The sequence below is a fragment of the Myxocyprinus asiaticus genome, chromosome 9 (genome assembly GCF_019703515.2).
Source record: "Myxocyprinus asiaticus isolate MX2 ecotype Aquarium Trade chromosome 9, UBuf_Myxa_2, whole genome shotgun sequence".
Taxonomy (NCBI): domain Eukaryota; kingdom Metazoa; phylum Chordata; class Actinopteri; order Cypriniformes; family Catostomidae; genus Myxocyprinus; species Myxocyprinus asiaticus.
Window position 1 is genome coordinate 26980234 of NC_059352.1, and position 20558 is coordinate 27000791.

The 20558-nt window shown below is 38.5% G+C and overlaps 1 protein-coding gene across 2 annotated transcripts in view; it reads left to right on the forward strand.

The window, feature by feature from the left end:
* The first annotated feature begins 1765 nt into the window (after positions 1–1765).
* LOC127446359 (divergent protein kinase domain 1A-like) overlaps positions 1766–20558 on the forward strand; it is a 59343-nt gene continuing 40550 nt past the window's right edge. Inside the window, exons 1-2 of one of the 2 annotated variants that reach the window (XM_051707246.1) lie at positions 1766–1885; positions 2081–2164. In XM_051707246.1, coding sequence (XP_051563206.1) covers positions 1865–1885; positions 2081–2164 — 105 coding nt within the window. In that variant the 5' untranslated portion in view covers positions 1766–1864. The remainder of the gene's footprint in view (positions 1886–2080; positions 2165–20558) is intronic. The other variant, XM_051707247.1, reaches the window with a different exon arrangement.

A 20558-nucleotide genomic window follows, 5' to 3' on the forward strand; every position in this document is an offset into this window, starting at 1 on the left:
CACGTTATTAATGTTCTGACTATACATTGTGATCAGTTTAGTTTATTTGCATATTATTGAACATTAGCCAATCATTGGCATTCAGTTCACAGCAATCCATTTTGCTAATTAATTTGTCAATCAGTCTGAGATTTATTATGAGGGCTTGTCTAAGGACCCGCCAATGTACACCTGCGTCAGACGGATGTTTTTGGAGTGTCTCACTTTGGTTGCGTGGCGTCATAACATTTTTAGGTCGCTGTCTCAAGTTAAACGTAGTTTAATACTTAGAATAGTACGTCTTGGGATCCCTTAGTTCAGATTTTTTCTCCATCAAGCTGTGTTCTGAACACAAGAATGCGTCCTTGTGTTGTGCTGTCTGCTGAAGGGTTGGTTTGTTCTCTGTGTAAGCTGCGCATTGCCTATACAGCTGAACTTTCGCTTACTGCCCACTGGAGAAAACAGATGGTATTTCAAGCTTGAATTTCTCAGGAATCTTCCTTAATATGGTCCGGGGACATGATAAATTGCGCAAATTTTTTAACACGTTATGTTTTATAAAATTAATCGCACTGAATTAACACGTTAAATCGCCAGCCATAATTTTAACGTTTACGGCTTGTCCCCATTCACTTCCATTGTAAGTGCCTCACTGTAATCCAGATTTTTGCCTTTTTTAAAGAAAAGGAGGGACGAGTCGGCTGGGGCACCCTCGTTTAGGGAATGGTGCGGGGAGATGGGCGAGGTGGCGGCGTTTAAGGAGATGTTTTTTAGAAGACTGGGGAAATGGGATTTGTTTGTCAAGAAGTGGTGGTGGGGGGGGTGGTTATTTGGCTTTTTTGGATGGTTGTCAGGGAATTGCTGTGGAGAGGGATTTGTAGTTTAGTTGGGTATGTGTTTTATTGATTTTGTTTGAATGTGTGTGTGGGGGGGGGGGGGGTGTATAATGTTAATAATTGATTCCATTTTTTATGTTGTGTTTGTATGTTTTATTTTTGGAATCAATAAAATTGTTAATAACAAAAAGAAAAGGAGAGACGAGTCAAAATACATTTTTGTGGTAATCAGTATTATGCCACAAACGCTTTCGATTGAGCTTAACTTGTATCGAACCCAGAATATTCCTTTAATGTGTTTTGGCTACTTTCCATCACATAGGCCTATACCATAGTTGTTGTATAGAATCTAATAAGCCAACCATTATTTTAATTGTGGTTACTATGGTTTTATTAAAATGCTACCATGCAACAGCCACTATGAACAAACTATTTCCCATTTTCATGTGTTTAATTTTGCTTTCTAAATAGAGTGTATAAACATTTTAGTGCAAACCCCATGAAGAAATATTTTCTACTTGCTGTTCATAAGAAAACAATTGAAAAACAGCGCGAACCGACGCAAAATACGCGTTCGGTGTGAACGGCCCCAAAATGTGTTTTGGCTATTATGGCTGTTGGTTTCCAAAACAAATAGGTCTGCCATAATTCTTCCACACACACACACACACACACACACACAATAAATAAATAAATAAATGTAGTAACTATGGTTTTACAACAAATATACCTTTAACCTATGGTGACTATGCAAGTACTTTGATTAATTTTCATATTTTTAATATCAGTTTCTTAGAGTGAACATCCAGTGCAAATTCTCTTCTTGTATTTATTTCAACTCCTGTTTATGCATTGTGAAATATTTAGGATTAATCAACACACTTGATTTCATCCTTTTTGTGGAGAAAACCAGCGATTAGAAAGAAGAACTATAAAATGTGCACAAACTTCGTCAGACTTCCAACTGATTGTGTTAATATGTGAGCTTGACTCGGCTGGTCGCTCGTGCTGGTCTCGAGAGATCATCCAGTGGATGTGAGCGAGCGCAGATGTTGCTTATCTCGTGTGAGGTGCTCATACTCTTCATCTCTCTCTCTCTCTCTCTCACTCTCTCTCTCTCTCTCTCTCTCTCTCTCTCTCTCTCTCCATGGCGAGAAAGACCTTGGCTTGTTAAAGGACATCAGTCGCTTTCATTTTATTGTATTTAATGTGTTTTACATCTTGTAAATGGCCGTCATTTTGCACTAATGGTGTATTTGTGGTAGGTTAGTGTTGTGAAATGTGGTGGTTCAATCATGGCACGGGGTCTGACACCGTGGATCTGGCTGAAGAGACCCGTCTATATCCAGGTAAGACACGAAATAAGCATCGCATGTAACTTGTTCTTATGTCATATCGAGCGTTTCGCTGTATAAAGTAAAAAGATTCGGCTCTGCGCATCTTTACACTTTGAATAATTTGTAGGCTATGTAAGATAGAAATGAACGAGGCGGAGACGCTGTTATCCCGTTTGGACTCTGAAGTTGATGGCTTCATCTTTTCCTAAAGCTTCACTCCATCTAAAAGCTTTATACAATTAGTAAATGCATCGTAAAGCACGTCGACGACACTTTTCAACCACGTGATCTTTAAGCATGAACCTCATTTGAATATTTTGCTACTCAAAAATACAGAAATGCCATTTCTTCGTAAGTGTGTCCGTTGCTTTTTTCTCTCATTTCATGGATTAAAATGATGTTGCTGCGATTTCATCGTCGGGTCGGTTGTTGCTGTAGTAACCGTGCTGTTGTATAACACTTTTATAGCCTCCCTGAAAAAAATTATCTTACATGTCAAAAATGTAATCGAAAATGTAAACCATACGTGATCAAAGTGATCGGGGCGCTGTGCTCATGTGCGTCAATGATTGACGACCTCATTTTACACTTCTATTAATACTGAGCACAGCAACGTCAATACATGTGCATAGTTTATATTTAACTCAAGAGAATAAACCTAGTTGAACAGTTTTTCTCTCGGGGGCATTTACATGTTAGGGAGTTTTAAATACGGTTCCTTTAAAGTTTAGCATTTTCCACACTCTCAGTAGTGTATTTAATCTGTCTGCTAACAATATCAGTCCAGTAGAGTTTATGTCATTTTGGTTAATTTTTTTTTCCTGAGATGTATTAAATTCTTACCACCACAGTATCATTTCCACCACTTGAAATGATGGTGATGGAAATTACATTTGTATCTTTTTTAATTAAATATATATATATATATATATATATATATATATATATATATATATATATATATATATAAAATGGAGCATGCCGTTGTCTTGCTAAGGCTAATTTAATAGCTAACATTTATTTATCCTATAGACACACATACACACACACACACACACACACACACAATTAAATAATATTTTCACAATTTGTACATAATTTGGCAACATTAGGCATACAACTTGATTGGAAATTATGCCCAGTAAAAATATTGTGCTCATAGTGATAATTACCATGATTTTTCTTTGTTTTCTCCAAACATCAACGTCTCAATTTTTATCTCAAGCATTCTCTTCACGGGGACTTTTGTTGACTTGGTAAACAACAAGTAGACGTACACTAACTTTGGGGAAAAATAATAATAATTTGGGGCAAAATTGTTTACCTTTCATGAAACCAAAGGTCACAACTAGGGGACAGTTGTATCTTTTAAATAATTTTCCTACAATAAATATTGAAATTCTTTTATGTTTATTTCAAACTTTGTTTATATCATCATAGTTTTAAACATGTAATAATACATATTTTATGGATTTTCATTGTTTAATATTGAAGGTAAAACAATACAATCTGTACATAAAGGACATTTGAAAAGTTCCAAAAAACTGATTATAAAGGCATTGTAAAAAGCTTCCAGTTCAGTTTTAATGTGACCTTCATATAGCAAACAAGGACTGAAAGCGGTTCAAGGAACGAAAACCGAAAACGAACACATTTTTTGCAGAATGTAACAGTTTGCAGAAACCAGAACAAAGTGATTTTCAGTTGTTCCAGAGTGAAAATGTTATTTTTAAATGCTGGTAACCGATTATAACCGATTAATTTCATTCCAATAAGATTTTCATGAAACCAAAGGGTTTTTCACAGTCAATTTTTGGAACTACACCATTTCATGTTACCCGAAATACGTGCTGTGGTCCTGAAGGAAGCTGCTGCATCACACATTTCTTTATTTAATTGCCCATTGTGTATGTCACATTCTGTGGATGAAGACCTTTTTAACAACTATGTATGAATATACATGCATGGTTAATCCAGACACAAGGAAATCATTATTAGAGGTAAAAAGTACATTTCTCATTTGTTTTTAAGTCTTCACTGAATTATTGTTAGATATGATGCATCAGTACAGATTTGATGCTGCTGGGTTTTGACTGAGAAGCAGATCTGTAATGAAAATTATACTTGAATTAACTGTATGCTTGTGAAGATTTCGATACAGATGACATCCCCACATCAGAAAAATTAATGGCTTATTTTCACTTATTTTGTGCTTGTTTTTCCAGACCACATTGCATGTTTTTCTTGCTAGATCTGACAACCCCACAACTGGTATTTCACCCACACTTAGCTCAGAGTACTGTCATTTCAAAAAGAACATTATTAACCATTCTTTTATTTTGTTCTAACCGGTTACCATATGGAAAGGAAGCAGCAGAACTTCCAAACCAGAGCGAAAAAATACTGTTTTTGCTCAGAGCAAACTGAAATGAAAAACATTTCGTTTTTAGTCCCTGATAGCAAATATAAGAAATTAGAAATCTGTTCTATAAAAATCAACACCCTGGGACATAAAATTGCCTAAAAGTTGAAGAAATACAATGACTGCCCAACTTTAGCAGATTTAGCTGTTCCTGTTGGGTCCATGTGCCTGTGCAGTGATTATTCATTGATTTTATTACATTTTCCACACTTGACACATGTGGAAAGTTTGAGAAACTTGGACTGCACTAATTGCACATAAATTGAGCTGACAAACCCACAGGCAGCTCACTTCATAATATTTTTCTCTACAACTGCAACCATTCATTTTCATTAAATCATAAAACCAACTTGTTTATGCTCTGTATTATCTATTGGCAACAAAGTATTAAGAATTTAGCCAAAGCAGTTACTCTGTAGGTCTACAGCACATATCTCTGTATACACAGCACTATGAGCAAGCTATGCTTAAAGACACAAATAGAAAATAACCACTTCCTTAAAACTGAGCCAATATTCCATTCCTATCACTTATGTTTTTGCTTTTGCTTTAAAGATCTGCTATTTGTGTAAGACCCAGACAGCCTCAGACATATTTATTGAACTTTTCCTTCTCATTCCTTGTTTACCTCACACTTCACTGTGTGAAGTCAGGAAATATGTTCTATGCTACAGTGCTCTTAATGAGAGCAGGAGAAACAAAACCCATCACTATCATAACTGTTGTGAATATGAGTCAAATCACTTCACAGTCAGTGTTAATCATTTCCCTTATATTCTTAGACTCCAATGAATATACTTCATTGGTGGTATACTCCAAAGAGCATAACACCAATGAATGTTTTTTTTTTCTTCAGAGATTGCAGTGAATGTTGTTTATGTGAAATAAGGATCTGTTTAGCAGAAGACATTACAGGTGAATCCTGTGTTGAAGGGTAATTCTTTATGAAAATTTTGTTATTGTAGTTCTTTTTATTCCTTCAAACTGAAGATAAAGGAAATCAGGTTTGTGGTGTGAGGAATGAGTGTTTCAGACTAGGAAGGCAGCCCTCCTTTCAGCATTTGTTTATTTTCTGAGGAACATAATCCTGCATTCCTTCAGCAGAGGCTTCTTCAGCTCTGACTGTCCTCTCACCCTGAGTTTGGCTTACTGTGTGGTGTTTGCTTGCTCAAGTAAGAGAGTGCAGAGAGAAAGAGTGAGTTAGGGAGTGAATGCCAGTTGTTTATGTGCTTGTTTATAAGCAAAAGGAATCTGAGAGTCAGATATTCATCATATATTTGCACTGGTCCTTTGCACTGGTCCCTCCATACTTTTTGTTGGAAGTAATGGTGATGGAAGACTTCACTTATTGTTTTTCAAAAATTGCCCTACATATATATATTTTTTAATATAGTTCAAATTTCCGCCTCGCTGTTAAATCCGGATGCTCTCTGGGCAGGTTTCATTTTTATAGAAAATGGGAGTCATATTAAATTTTAAGTCTGTTTATATGCACAAAGTATCTGCTTTGGTAGTTTGACCTCTGGAACTACTGTCCTCTCTAAGTGGATAAACTCTAAATAGAATGCTTTAATTTATACAAAATAAGGCATTCTGGTCAGAGGACATGCCCTTAAAGAATTTATTATAAAAATAACAACTTTACGCTAACCTAGTCTCATAGAAACACGTTACTATACATACTTGCTAAATGATGAACACTAAAGGCTACAACAACAATTAATTTTATTTCCTTTCACACGAATCTTGAGTAAAAGGGCAGATTATCAGTTCATGAACATTTACTTTTCGCCCTGTTCCTCACAGAATGCTACCTTATGACATCTAAACAGTTTCACTATAGCGCATAACTTGTAAGGTGATACATTTTAATGTTTGCATTACACAACCAACTACATTTAGAAGCTTGTTCAAAAACAATCAAATTGCGCAGTAGTTCAACTGATAGTGTTGCACTTGCAATGCAAAGGAGTGGGATACAAGTGTTGAATGGCACATGAGTAAACATGTGAGCTGTAAGTGACATAGAAGCACCACAAAATTACATGGTTGCTTCAGCAATTGCATTTTTCATGTCACATCTGCTTTTTACGACACTGTCGGTTAAGTTTATGTTCGAGATTTAGGAGGTAGGTTTTGTTTATTTAAAACCCGATAGAGTATTAACCTTAAAAAACCTCATATGTTAGCGGTAAACAATGCCCAAACGAAAGTGCAAATTTATACAAAAAATTCCAATGCTTTTGTCCAGGTCGAGATCCGTTGGAAGCAGAATGTATGACATGTAAAGCTGGCACTTATGTGTCAGTTGCTAATAAAGGTGCAAGTGATTTAGGGACTGTTTACATGACAACGTTTTCAACTAAAAACAGAAAACTTTTATTGCGTTTTGGCTGTTCGTTTACACGACAACGGCGTTTTGGGGCCTGAAAACGCAAACTTTTCAAAACGGGTTTCAAAGTGCACGTTTTTGAAAACGATGCCGTTATCATCTCCGTGTTAACATACATAAACGCGAATTTGTGAAAACGATGACATCATGCGCACGCGATTACATGTTCAGTCTATAGGCATGCGCGAGTACTTCAAAACAACAAGCGAGACATTCAAAACTACAATAGCGGACTTACAGGACTGTGTTTGTGCTGCTCAAGATTTTGAGTTTATTCTCCAGCAAAGTAATTGTAGTAATAAAGCAACCTCATTATCCGTCCAGACAAAATTGCTCGATGCTTTCCCCATCTTCATTGTTATATTCACTGCTTCAAAGAGTTCATTAAAAAAATCCTCCACGTGCAGCAATGACAGCTTTGCAGATCCTTGGCATTCTAGCTGTCAGTTTGTGAGATACTCAGGAGACATTTCACCTCACACTTCCTGTAGCACTTGCCATAGATGTGGCATGAAGAATGCTTATGTGTGCAGACACGTAGTGTTTCTTTACAAAGTGACATTGCCAATTACTGGCCTTGCATGCATAATACAGCGTTTTTAGTTGTTTTTGCGGATCCATGTGAATGGGGATTGTTTTGACAACGGTGTCATCTGTACGCAAAATTTTTCAAAAACGCAAAGGAAAAACTTTTCCATTTTTAGTACATCGTTGTCGTGTAAACGTACCCTTAGAAGCATACATTAGCTCTGCGAAGCATAAAGGGTCAGCAAAAGGTGAAAGTTCATCAGGTAAATTAACCAGGTAAAATTGTTATCACATTGCTTCATTTTCCATGGCCATTCAAAATAATAGTAATAGTAAATGAAGGTACACTTATGGCATCAAATATTTTATTTTAGTACATGGACATTCAAAAGAATGTTGGAAATGTTTATTTATTTATATATATTTATGTTATTAGCATCCACCTGGGATGCTTTAAAATAATAATAATGAAGAAGAAAAGGGTCCCCGTAGCCTTAAAGATTTTAAGTGTATTAGAAAATAATCCTTTTTGACCTCCTGAGTGTCTACTAAGATTTGAGACAATTTTATACTGTTTTAATTAATTTGGCATCCTACCTATTTGTTTCTTTTGTGGCTAACCCAATGTCCTCTGTATTTGGAGTATAATCTAGGATTAGATACACCTTTCTCTCTTAAACAAGAAAGTCCTCATTTCAGCCATATTTCCGTGCCATTTAGGGTTTTGACTGCAGTCAGACTACCATTCTCCATTTTATCCGTGTGGGAATAAAAAAAACCAGGTCTCCTATTTACTATGAGTGTCAGGCTGGCCCTCTTAGATTCCAGTGCAGCCCAGAGGAACTGTGTCACATGCTAAATGAGGTTATATGGTACAAATTTAAATATATCATATACGTATATATTATGAGGACATGGGGAAGACAGTAAGAGTGCACAGGAAATGGTTATGGTGACTTATTTAAGCTATTTTAAATAATACAAAATATTTTTTTTTATGATCCATTTTTTAGAAGAGATGAGCTAGGTAAAAAGAAAATTGTCCCTCTAAAACCAAATCCATATCTTTGATGTCTCTCTGAATAGTAGTGTCAAGTGATTTTTAGATAATTACTGTCTTAATTTTTTGGGCTTGATTATTTAGAAGGACTAAAATTATGTAGTCTGGATTGACAAATTATTAAACCCTATGTGGAAAAAAACAACACAAACATTTGTGCATTTAATTGGAAGTCTCTCCACCTCATAAAAGAGCAGCTGCTTTGAAATGACAGCTTGTGATACAATGAACATGGGGAGGGTAAGATTCAACTTTCAGTGTTTAGCATTTAGCTCTTGCAAAGACTTCAAAGCCTTGAGCTACTCGGCAGTGTAAGGCTTCATGAATATGTCTACTGTAAAAAGTGGTAACCTGCATTTGTTACCTTAAAAGAATATTCCGGGTTCAATACAAATTAAGTTCAGTCGACAGCATTTGTGGCACAGTGTTGACTTCCCCCTCCTTTTCTTTAAAAAACGCAAAAATCTGGGTTACAGTGAGGTACTTACAATAGAAGTGAATGGGGCCAATCCATAAACATTCAAATACTAATTATTTCAAAAGTATAGCCACAAGACATTAACAGTATGCATGTTTTTTCTTTTTAATGGGATAGGGAAAGTAGAGAGGTGACAGGAAATTAGAGGGAGAAGAGTGGGAATGGGATCGGGAAAGGACCTCACATGCTGGGACTCAAACTCGGGTCACCTGCAATGCATCAGCGCCACATGTCATGAGCACAGCCCGCTAGGCTACAGCTCTGATGACAATATGCATGATAACATGATTTTAGTGTGTTAAAATCGCTTACTAACCTTTTCTATGTAAAGTTATAGCCAATTTTACAACTTCGTTGCCATGACGACATAATGTCAATAAACCCTAAAACTCTAAAATGACGATTTAAGCAACTTTACAGCTCAAATAATACATGAGTTTTAACAGAAGAGTTAATGTAAGTGCTTTTATAAAATTATAAGCTTCACATTTCTGCCTTTATACCCTCCAAAAATTGGCCCCATCCACTTCCATTGTAATGTGCATCACTGTAACTCAATTTTTGCTTTTCTTTAAGAAAATAAATTTTTGTGGTAATCAACATTATGCCACAAATGTTGTCGATTATATTCCTATAACAACAAGCTATTTCTACCTGATCCAACCCTTAAAATTAGTTTTGTTGGTGTAACCTAATGTATTCAGGTTTGCTGGCTAATGTTAATATTTTTGGCTGTTAATATTTTTAACCAGTTAATTTAAAAGTTACCACATGAGGCACATTTTTAGCTTAACATTTTCAGTGTAGGTTATTTGTTAAAGTTACAAATTACTGTGTAACAGAACAAGGAGCAACTGATCATCATTGCAGATTAATCATATATTCTATCATGCTCTGTTTATGTGTATGTGCTCTGTTAGGTTGCTCTCATTGCCCTGAATCACAACCTTCCTGAGCTCCATTTGAAAGGTTGATGTAAACATTTTGGACTGTTGCTGTGTTGAGTCAGTGTGTAGATGGATGTGTCCCATGGGGCAACAGGAGTGAGAGAAGCGGGATGGGGTGCCTGATTGCTGGCTGTTCTAACAGAGATGAGTCAAATTAGACCTGCAGTGCCTCCGTGACGTCTACTTCCAGCAGAACATCCTCGCTTGCGAGCAAAGAAAAAGAGTGAGAGAGAGAGTGGGAACTAACACTATTTCCCATAAAACTTACAGTGCAGCAGAGAAGCTTTCACTTGTTCTTCATGCCTTATATTTCACTTAAGAGAGCGAGAAAGCGAAATAAAAACTGAGATGATTCTTGTAAATGTTTCCTCTGCAGTTTGACAACTAAAAATCCTTTTGTTTTTGAGTGCATACGTGATAAAAGGAATCTTTCTGTCACTGTCTGTCTTTGTGAATTTCCCTTTCTCTTTTTTGCTTTGTCCATCTATCTTTCCTTCATTGTTCTGAAAGGGAGGGGGGGCATTAGGGAGAAGGCAGCAAGAAATCACTTTATGATCATCAATTATGGATGAGAAGAGAGCAAGCTATGGAAACAAGTGTCAGTGAAAAAATTTCCCCCACTTGATCTGCTTCTTCCTTCCTATCATCTCTTACCGAGCCACAGAGGGGTTTGAGGATTAAAAACAACAGACATGCTCAGTATTCCTTTTACGTATGGCTCTGGCACATTTTTGCAGAGTACCTGAAATTTAGAGAGCAAAGAGTCATGCCTGTACTTGGAGCTGTAGGCACTCTGAGGTTGATTACATACTCAGTCTATAGTAAGCCTCTGAGGGGCTATCAAGTTGTTGGTCCCTCTACAGCTAATCTCACAGGGAATATAAAGGCTGCTGTCAAACCAAACAAGCTGTCAAAGCCATTGTTAACCAAAGTAATCTGCCCCACACCAGACGCTGATGTTTTCATAGTTTTTTCAGAGGTTTCAAGATAGTAGATCCATTTATGTCAGTTTTGTGATACTTTTCACTTGGAAACTTTATACAGTTAATCATTTAATGGGTTAATATCATAAGAAATCTAATTGTCTTTAACAGAATTTGATGTGCTATGAGAACTGTAACTTTCAGGACAAATATATCCACTATCAAAAAAGACCCTCTATTGAAATTATGCTAGAAAAAAAATAGCTCATTCTAAACTTTCACAGCTTTTTTCACATCAGTTATGAATCAACATGATCACATGTGAAATCGTCATGTTGCTTGCAAGTGTTCATGTACTCTGAAATCGACCCCATTTGCCACATTACTGACAAGCAGTCAGACATTTTTGCATCAATTCAAACAAGTTCACCTTTCCTTGTGGTGCTACTGATAATGTGTTGCTAAGTTTCTGGTCCCATGGAAACCAGGAAGAAATTGCTCCTTCATAAACAGTAGCTGGGTTTCCAGCCAACTATTTTTAATGCGCATTTTGAAAGTATGCATTAGAAATCCTGAATGGAAATGCTTGGCATGCAAATAAATTCTCAACATTCATGTGTGTTATAATAAGTGGCAATCCAGCGCTGGAGTTTGTTATTTTGAATATTATAATGAGTGCTTGTTGCGGCTGTTATCAGTGACATTGGGTGCAATGTTCTCTCGTGCATACTGATGTACAGATGCAATCTTTGTTTAATAAATTAAAAAGTTATATGAGGGTGGATTAGAACCCGGAAGTCCTTGTACTATAGGCAAAAACTTTATCATGACACCAGATCAGTCATTCTGAAAAAAAGCTTACTAATCCATTTATTTATCCATTGACAAATAAAATCCCAGTACAGACAGTGTTAGAATAATTTTGTGAAATACTTCAGGGTTTGTTTTGGTCATCTATAACAACCCCAAGAAAGTTTATTTGACATTATCTGCACATAACCTAATTAATATTCATGAGTTTTGCCACTTTGTGATGTCACCCCCTGCCCCCCAAACTTTCCTCACCACTTTTTAAAACAAAGTGACGCCCAGGGGCCCAGCAAAAGGTCAGACCTTGGCACAATTCTTCGAACATAGCCTTTAACATTCGGAAGTGTTTAACCCACAGCTGGCTGTTAAAGTGGGTCCTCACAATCCCACAGAACAGTTCTGAGTGCTGGTGCTCCCAGATATGTGGAGGCTAGCGGCGTGTGGACATCACAGCACATTTCAGCCCTCGTTATATCAGATATTACATTTATTCTGCGGTGTCTCTCGACAGCATTTAATAAAACGATGTACAATTGTTCCAATCATGCAAATAAAACTCTCCACGGAGCAAGGAGGTCATTCAGCTGCTCCATCATGATGAGATGGGCTCCCTCAAGATAACGCACATTACATTGTGGATGGAAACACACAACAATTCATATTATCTTTAGTTGAATTTTTAGAAATACACTTAAAAAAATGCTAAATATTTAGATGGAATCCCAGAGTGTGATTTGGAGGCTGCATTTTTGCTCTGAAATTAAATTTTTATTCTACTGACGATTAGGTTTAGGGTTGGGGTTTTGGTCATTTACAACGAAAAATACAACTAGTTTTTGGTGTCACCCTATTGACATTTCACCTCGACAGCACTACCACATCCTGCTATGGCCAATAGGGGAAGTGGTTAGAATTTCAGTTAAGAAAGACCAATTTCTGCAGCAGAACTTTCGTCAATATTCACATTTTTATCAAATTGGATGAGCACATGATCACCAAGGTCAACAACGCCTATTCGGTATTCAGAAACTTGACTCGCCCAGTCACAGTGAGGAACCAGGAAAGATACTTTAGTTCCTAAATATCAGAAGATCTAATGATAAGAGTAAAATGGAAAAGTTCATCAATCTGGCTGGATGTAGCTAGCATCTGTGCTTTGCATATTCCAAAGGGCCCCAACTTTTGGAAAAAGTGGCTGAAATATATTTGATTTAACAAGATTGTTGATCATATCAGTTCAGCTTTAACAGTTTGTGTGGTACATTTCAGCATAGATTGTTTTGTAATGCTGTCACAATGTAATGCAGGCATTGCAAAGAGACTGTTATTTAAGGGGCAGAGCCAACTATATTGGAGCCAACCCAACAGCAAACCTGCAACATGCAAAAAAACAGCCTGTTTTTTTTTTAAACTCATTATTCTGAGGGTCAGAGGGAGGGTGGATATGGTCATTTTGGCATTATACGTTTAACGTTATAAGTGGGTCACAGGAAGAAATAAAAATGATACAAATATATGATATGATCCCTTTAATGTACCTCTTGTCAGACTGGTAGGCAAGGCCTTGGTCAGCTAACAGGTTGAATGTACTGTAGCTGTGGGAATGGCAGTGGGTCTTTTAAGATTTAGATTACCTCGCTTAACACTCACTGCCTTTTTCCTTTATGTTACCAGAATAGTTTTGATTAAAATGTTTGATGAAAGCCTTGGAGGATCATTGATATATTGTTTCTGCCCACCCTTTCCACAATCACTGGCCTTACTCACTCACCCATTAATAAAAAGCCAACACAAAGCCACAATCAATAACCTCTCATTTCCCACTTCTGTTCGCCACTCCCTTTGGTGGTGTCCGATGTTGTCCTGTGGATGAATATGCCATATTAGCTGAGTTGAAATTAATGTCTCTGTGCATTGACTGAAAAGGTCAGGTATGGGATTGTTTTGTTTGTGGACTACTGCACTTGTAATGGATACATTGGGTACACAAGGATCGATCTGGGAGACAAAGACCATTACAGCATGTCTCAACGAGCCAAAGCAACTGGAGTGCTTATCGGTTTAAACAGACTTGTATGCATTTAGACTGGAGTGCATATAGAAGTGGAGACAAATTTCACCCCATGGGAGAGTGGCTAAGAAAATCCATTACAGACAAACTATGGTTGTAATTTTTAGGTGTGTAATTTTTTTATTTTACTTGTTCCTATCCCAGTTTAATATACAGAGATGCAAAGACAACTGCAATTTAATTCGATTCAACCATTTATTTGAGATTGGCGCAGGACTATCTGATATTTCAACCAATGAAAGTTCAGTAGTTCGTATGTTAATGTAATTTTGTATAGAAGAGGTAAATTTATTTGGCTTGCTGTCTGTATACTGGAGGGCTCGGAGCTCGAGACTCGACTCGAGTCCTGATTACCCCCCCGGACTTTACTTATGTAGATAAATGATGAATCTAGAGAACCAGTGGAGATTAAAATTGACATGCTCCTCCCAAACCTCTATTAATTAACTCCATTTCAGTAGTTCGTATGTTAATGTAATCTTGTATAGAAGAGGTAAACTTATTTGGCTTGCTGTCCCTATACTGGAGGGCTCGGAGCTCGAGACTCGACTCGAGTCCTGATTACCCCCATAAAAGGCGTTAAGGTGGAAAATCAGTACCATGACAATGGCAGGAAATATTTAGGACAGCAAGCTGGCAACAATTCTTTATGGTAAATTGGCTTAGCGGATTCTTCTGAAAATGTGTTCTTCCACCCAAAAAATCTATATAGAGGGAGCACTTTATGCATTTGTTTGAAGGTGCGTTCTTGTACGATGGCTGGTCGAGAGGGGCTACACTGCGATTCAAACGGGAGACCACCACTCGTCATAGAAGTGGATTGGCTCACGGCATTCGAACGGGGAAGCTGAAAATGAGAGTTGGCTCGCGCTGCGTTCGAAAGAGAGGGCTCACGCTGCGATTCAAACAGGAGACTGCTCTACAGAGAGAATGGTTTAGCTCACGGCATTCGAATGGGTAAGCCCAGCATGCATTCGCACAGGGAAGGTGAGAACGAGAGTTGGCTCATGCTGTGTTTGAAAGGGAGGGCTCACACTATGATTTGAATGGGAGACTGCTCTACAGAGAGAATGGTTTAGCTCACGGCATTCGAATGGGTAAGCCCAGCATGCATTCGTATGGGGAAGGTGAGAACGAGAGTTGGCTCATGCTGCGTTTGAAAGAGAGGGCTGACACTACGATTTGAATGGGAGACTGCTCTACAGAGAGAGTGGTTTAGCTTGCGGCATTCGAACGGGTAAGCCAAGCAAGCAATCGAATGGAGGAGGTGAGAATGAGAATTGGCTTGCACTGTGTTCAACAGGGAGGGCTCATACAGCGATTGGAACAGGAGACTGCTCTAAAGAGAGAGTAGTTTAGTTTAAGCCCAACATGCAATCAAATGGGGAAGGTGAGAACAAGAGTTGGCTCATGCTGCGTTCGAAAGGGAGGGCTCACACTGCGATTCGAACGGGAGACTGCTCTAAAGAAAGAGTGGTTTAGCTCGCAGCATTCGAACGGGTAAGCCCAGCATGCAATCAAACGGGAAAGGTGAAAACGAGGGTTGGCTCATGCTGCGTTCGAAAGGGAGGGCTCACATTGTGATTCGAACGAGAAACTGCTCTAAAGAGAGAGTGGTTTAGCTTGCGGCATTCAAACGGGTAAGCCCAGCATGCATCCGAACACGGGTCCATTCTGCATCTGAACGGAAAAGCCCACTCAACACTTCGAAAGGGGGAGCCTGCTATTTGTGTGTATTTGGGTGGGCTCAATGCCGCATTCGAATAGGAGGGCTCTTACTGCGATTCGAATGGGAGGACGCTGGTTTAAATATACACTGGCAGCCAAAAGTTTGGAATAATGTACAGATTTTGCTGTTTTGGAAGGAAATTGTTACTTTAATTCACCAAAGTGTCATTCAACTGATCACAAAGTACAGTCAGAACATTACTGATGGAAAAAACAGCACCATCACTATTTGAAAAAAGTCATTTTTGATCAAGTCTAGACAGGCCGCATTTCCAGCAGCCATCACTCCAACACCTTATCCTTGAGTAATCATGCTAAATTACTAAATTGGTACAAGAAAATCACTTGCCATTATATCAAACACTGCTGAAAGCTATTTGGTTCGTTAAATGATGCTTTACATTGTCTTTGTGTTTGTTTTTGAGTTGCCACAGTATGCAATAGACTGACATGTCTTATGTTCAATATTTAGGTCAAAAATGGCAAAAAAGAAACAGCTTTCTCTAGAAACTCGTCAGGCAATCATTGTTTTGGGGAATGAAGGCTATACAATGCTTGAAATTGCCAAAAAACTGAAGATTTCATACAAAGGTGTACACTACAGTCTTCAAAGACAAAGGACAACTGGCTCTAACAAGGACAGAAAGAGATGTGAAAGGCCCAGATACAACTAAACAAGAGGATAAGCACATCAGAGTCTCTAGTTTGAGAAATAGATGCCTCACATGTCCTCAGCTGACAGCTTCATTGAATTATACCCGCTCAACACCAGTTTCATGTACAACATTTAAGAGAAGACTCAGGTGTGCAGGCCTTATGGGAAGAATTGCAAAGAAAAGGACACTTTTGAAACAGAAAATAAAAAAGAAAAGGTTCGAGTGGGCAAAGAAACAAGAATTATCTTGGACAACAGATAATTGGAAAAGAGTGTTATGGATCTTAGCCCCATTGAGCTTTTGTGGGATCACCTAGACTGTAAGGTGCGTGAGAAGTGCCCGACAAGACAGCCACATCTACGGCTGAGTGCTACAGGAGGAATGGGGTGAAATGTCACCTGAGTATCTGGACAAACTGACAGCTAGAATGCCATGGATCTGCAAAGCTGTCATTGCTGCATGTGGTGGATTTTTTAATGAGAACTATTTGAAGTAGTTTTTTTTTTTTTTTTTCAAATTGTAAGAGTAATTTTTCACATTATTAATGTCCTGACTATACATTGTGGTCAGTTGAATGCCACTTTGGTGAATAAAAGTTCCAATTTCTTTCCATAAGAGCAAAATCTGTACATTATTCCAAACCTTTAGTGCCAGTGTATATATACAGGTGCATCTCAATAAATTAGAATGTCATGGAAAAGTTCATTTATTTCAGTAATTCAACTCAAATTGTGAAACTCGTGTATTAAATAAATTCAATGCACGCAGACTGAAGTAGTTTAAGTCTTTGGTTATTTTAATTGTGATGATTTTGGCTCACATTTAACAAAAACCCACCAATTCACTATCTCAAAAAATTAGAATACATCATAAGACCAATAAAAAAAAACATTTTTAGTGAATTGTTGGCCTTCTGGAAACTATGTTCATTTACTGTATATGTACTCAATACTTGGTAGGGGCTCCTTTTGCTTTAATTACTGCCTCAATTCGGCGTGGCATGGTGGTGATCAGTTTGTGGCACTGCTGAGGTGGTATGGAAGCCCAGGTTTCTTTGACAGTGGCCTTCAGCTCATCTGCATTTTTTGGTCTCTTGTTTCTCATTTTCCTCTTGACAATACCCCATAGATTCTCTATGGGGTTCAGGTCTGGTGAGTTTGCTGGCCAGTCAAGCACACCAACACCATGGTCATTTAACCAACTTTTGGTGCTTTTGGCAGTGTGGGCAGGTGCCAAATCCTGCTGGAAAATGAAATCAGCATCTTTAAAAAGCTGGTCAGCAGAAGGAAGCATGAAGTGCTCCAAAATTACTTGGTAAACGGGTGCAGTGACTTTGGTTTTCAAAAAACACAATGGACCAACACCAGCAGATGACATTGCACCCCAAATCATCACAGACTGTGGAAACTTAACACTGGACTTCAAGCAACTTGGGCTATGAGCTTCTCCACCCTTCCTCCAGACTCTAGGACCTTGGTTTCCAAATGAAATACAAAACTTGCTCTCATCTGAAAAGAGGACTTTGGACCACTGGGCAACAGTCCAGTTCTTCTTCTCCTCAGCCCAGGTAAGACACCTCTGACGTTGTCTGTGGTTCAGGAGTGGCTTAACAAGAGGAATACGACAACTGTAGCCAAATTCCTTGACACGTCTGTGTGTGGTGGCTCTTGATGCCTTGACCCCAGCCTCAGTCCATTCCTTGTGAAGTTCACCCAAATTCTTGAATCGATTTTGCTTGACAATCCTCATAAGGCTGCGGTTCTCTCGGTTGGTTGTGCATCTTTTTCTTCCACACTTTTTCCTTCCACTCAACTTTCTGTTAACATGCTTGGATACAGCACTCTGTGAACAGCCAGCTTCTTTGGCAATGAATGTTTGTGGCTTACCCTCCTTGTGAAGGGTGTCAATGATTGTCTTCTGGACAACTGTCAGATCAGCAGTCTACCCCATGATTGTGTAGCCTAGTGAACCAAACTGAGAGACCATTTTGAAGGCTCAGGAAACCTTTACAGGTGTTTTGAGTTGATTAGCTGATTGGCATGTCACCATATTCTAATTTTTTGAGATAGTGAATTGGTGGGTTTTTGTTAAATGTGAGCCAAAATCATCACAATTAAAATAACCAAAGACTTAAACTACTTCAGTCTGTGTGCAATGAATTTATTTAATACACGAGTTTCACAATTTGAGTTGAATTACTGAAATAAATGAACTTTTCCACGACATTCTAATTTATTGAGATGCACCTGTACATGCATACGCATAAACGCACATGCACACACACACAAGCATGGACGTATCTGCACGCACACCCGCGCAAAGAAATACATACACATATGTACTTGTACACGTACGCATGTGTGCATGTAGGATGTAGCGAGACAGTGGCAGGTGCTGACATGAGTGATAGAAACAGGTGGTACTGATAAGAGTTTAGCTGATTAGTGATTGGTGAGCTTTCCTGATGTGGAAGCGATTACATCTGATGTAGCTGTGATATGCATCTGAGGACCAACAACCAAGAGATTGAATTTGTTGTTCTGATAAACCTTTTTGGGCAGCTGTGGTTGCTGCGCCGATACGGAATGAATGACTGGAATAAAATTTGGCCGGGATGCCAGATTGGAGGAGGACTGATTTGAGGTGCTTTTGATCTGAGAAGGTGGGATGAATGTTGGGATCGAATTGTGTATTGACAGTGGTTTCTGAGCAACGCAGAAAGCTGAAAAAGGCTAGGATAAACATAGCGTCGAGTGTGCAAGCTGTGTTTACTGAATGGTAACCAAGGTGGAAGGTGGTTAGGCATATTGTTTTTTTGATATTAAAAGTTTTATTGATTCCATATACCATATAAAAAAAAACAATATATATATATATATATATATATATATATATATATATATATATATATATATATATATATAAAAACAGAATATTTGGAATCATATTATATTATTTACAACCCTTCCTCCCGAACATTAACCACCCCACCCCACCAACCAACACAAACAGATACCCCAGTGGTCAAATACAATTGGCAAAGACACACAAACAAACAACAAAATAGAAGAAAATATTTAGAAATACATTTAAAAAAAGTATTTGTGCAAAAACAAAAAGGCTGCAACATACACATTTAAAACAACACGTCTCCCTCCACTGTTTCTCCCCGAGAGCCCTCCAAAAAGGCCAAATAGCTGCCCCACCTCCTTATGAACATATCCATGTTGCCTAGCCTTCTATATGACAACATTTCCCAAGCTGCCACCCTGCCCATCTCCTCGCACCACTCACAAAACGAGGGGGCTCCAGCTGACTTCCATCCTCTAAGGATAACCTGTCTGCCCACCATAACACCGGCCAGGATCCAATTCTTCATGTACTTATCTCCTACATCAGTGACCGCCCCGTCACCCAAAATACAGAGCCTGGGGCAAAAGGAGATCCGAGTACCCAATACATCGGCCATAAAATTCTGGACCCTCAACCAGAACTCCTGTATCTTACGACACCCCCAAAAAACATGGGCAGTGTCTCCATCTTATAAATGGCTCGCCAGCAGGTGGGTGTGTCCTTAAGACCAAGTCTATACAATTTAGAAGGGGTCCAATAAAATCTATGTAGAATCTTAAATTGCATAAGGCGCACCCTTGCATCTCTAGATGCAGACTTGATGTTTTCAAGAATCCTAGCCCACACTCCCTCCTCCAAAAGCAAATTTAAATCTTCCTCCCATAATCTTTTGAGGGAATTTAAAGCTCTGTCCCCCAGACTCTGAATTAGCAGGGAGTAATACACTGATGCCTCATGACCTTTTCCAAAAGCAGTAACCACCACTCCCAGAGTATCTGCCGAACTAGGGGGGTGCGTGCCACTCCCAAAAACAGTGCAGTGTAGGTGCCGCAGCTGTAAATACTTATAAAATTGAGATCTGGGAATCCCAAAATTTTGAACCAAATTTTCAAAAGGTCTCAATACTCCACTCTCATATAGGTCACCGAGTGTATTAACCCCCCTCACAATCCAATCTGACCAACAGAAAGGGGACTTATTAATGCATAGTTTAGGGTTCTGCCATATGCTCGAGGCTACGTTTAAATAAATATCCGAATTAAACACTCTGGACACTTTTGTCCATATCGAGTGTAAATGCAAAATAACGGGGTGTTACTTAACTTCTCCGATTAATTTGAACGAAAGGCTATGCAGAGGCGAGATAGGGGCAAGAGCTTCCTTTTCGATATAAAACCAGGGAGGGGCTCTCTCAGGTGGAAGCAACCAATGAGCCAAATGTCTGAGACCGAATGCATAATAATAAAGTCTTGGGTAGGCCTAACCCACCTTTGTCAATCGGCCTATGTAACTTATTGAAATTTAACCTGGCACGCTTA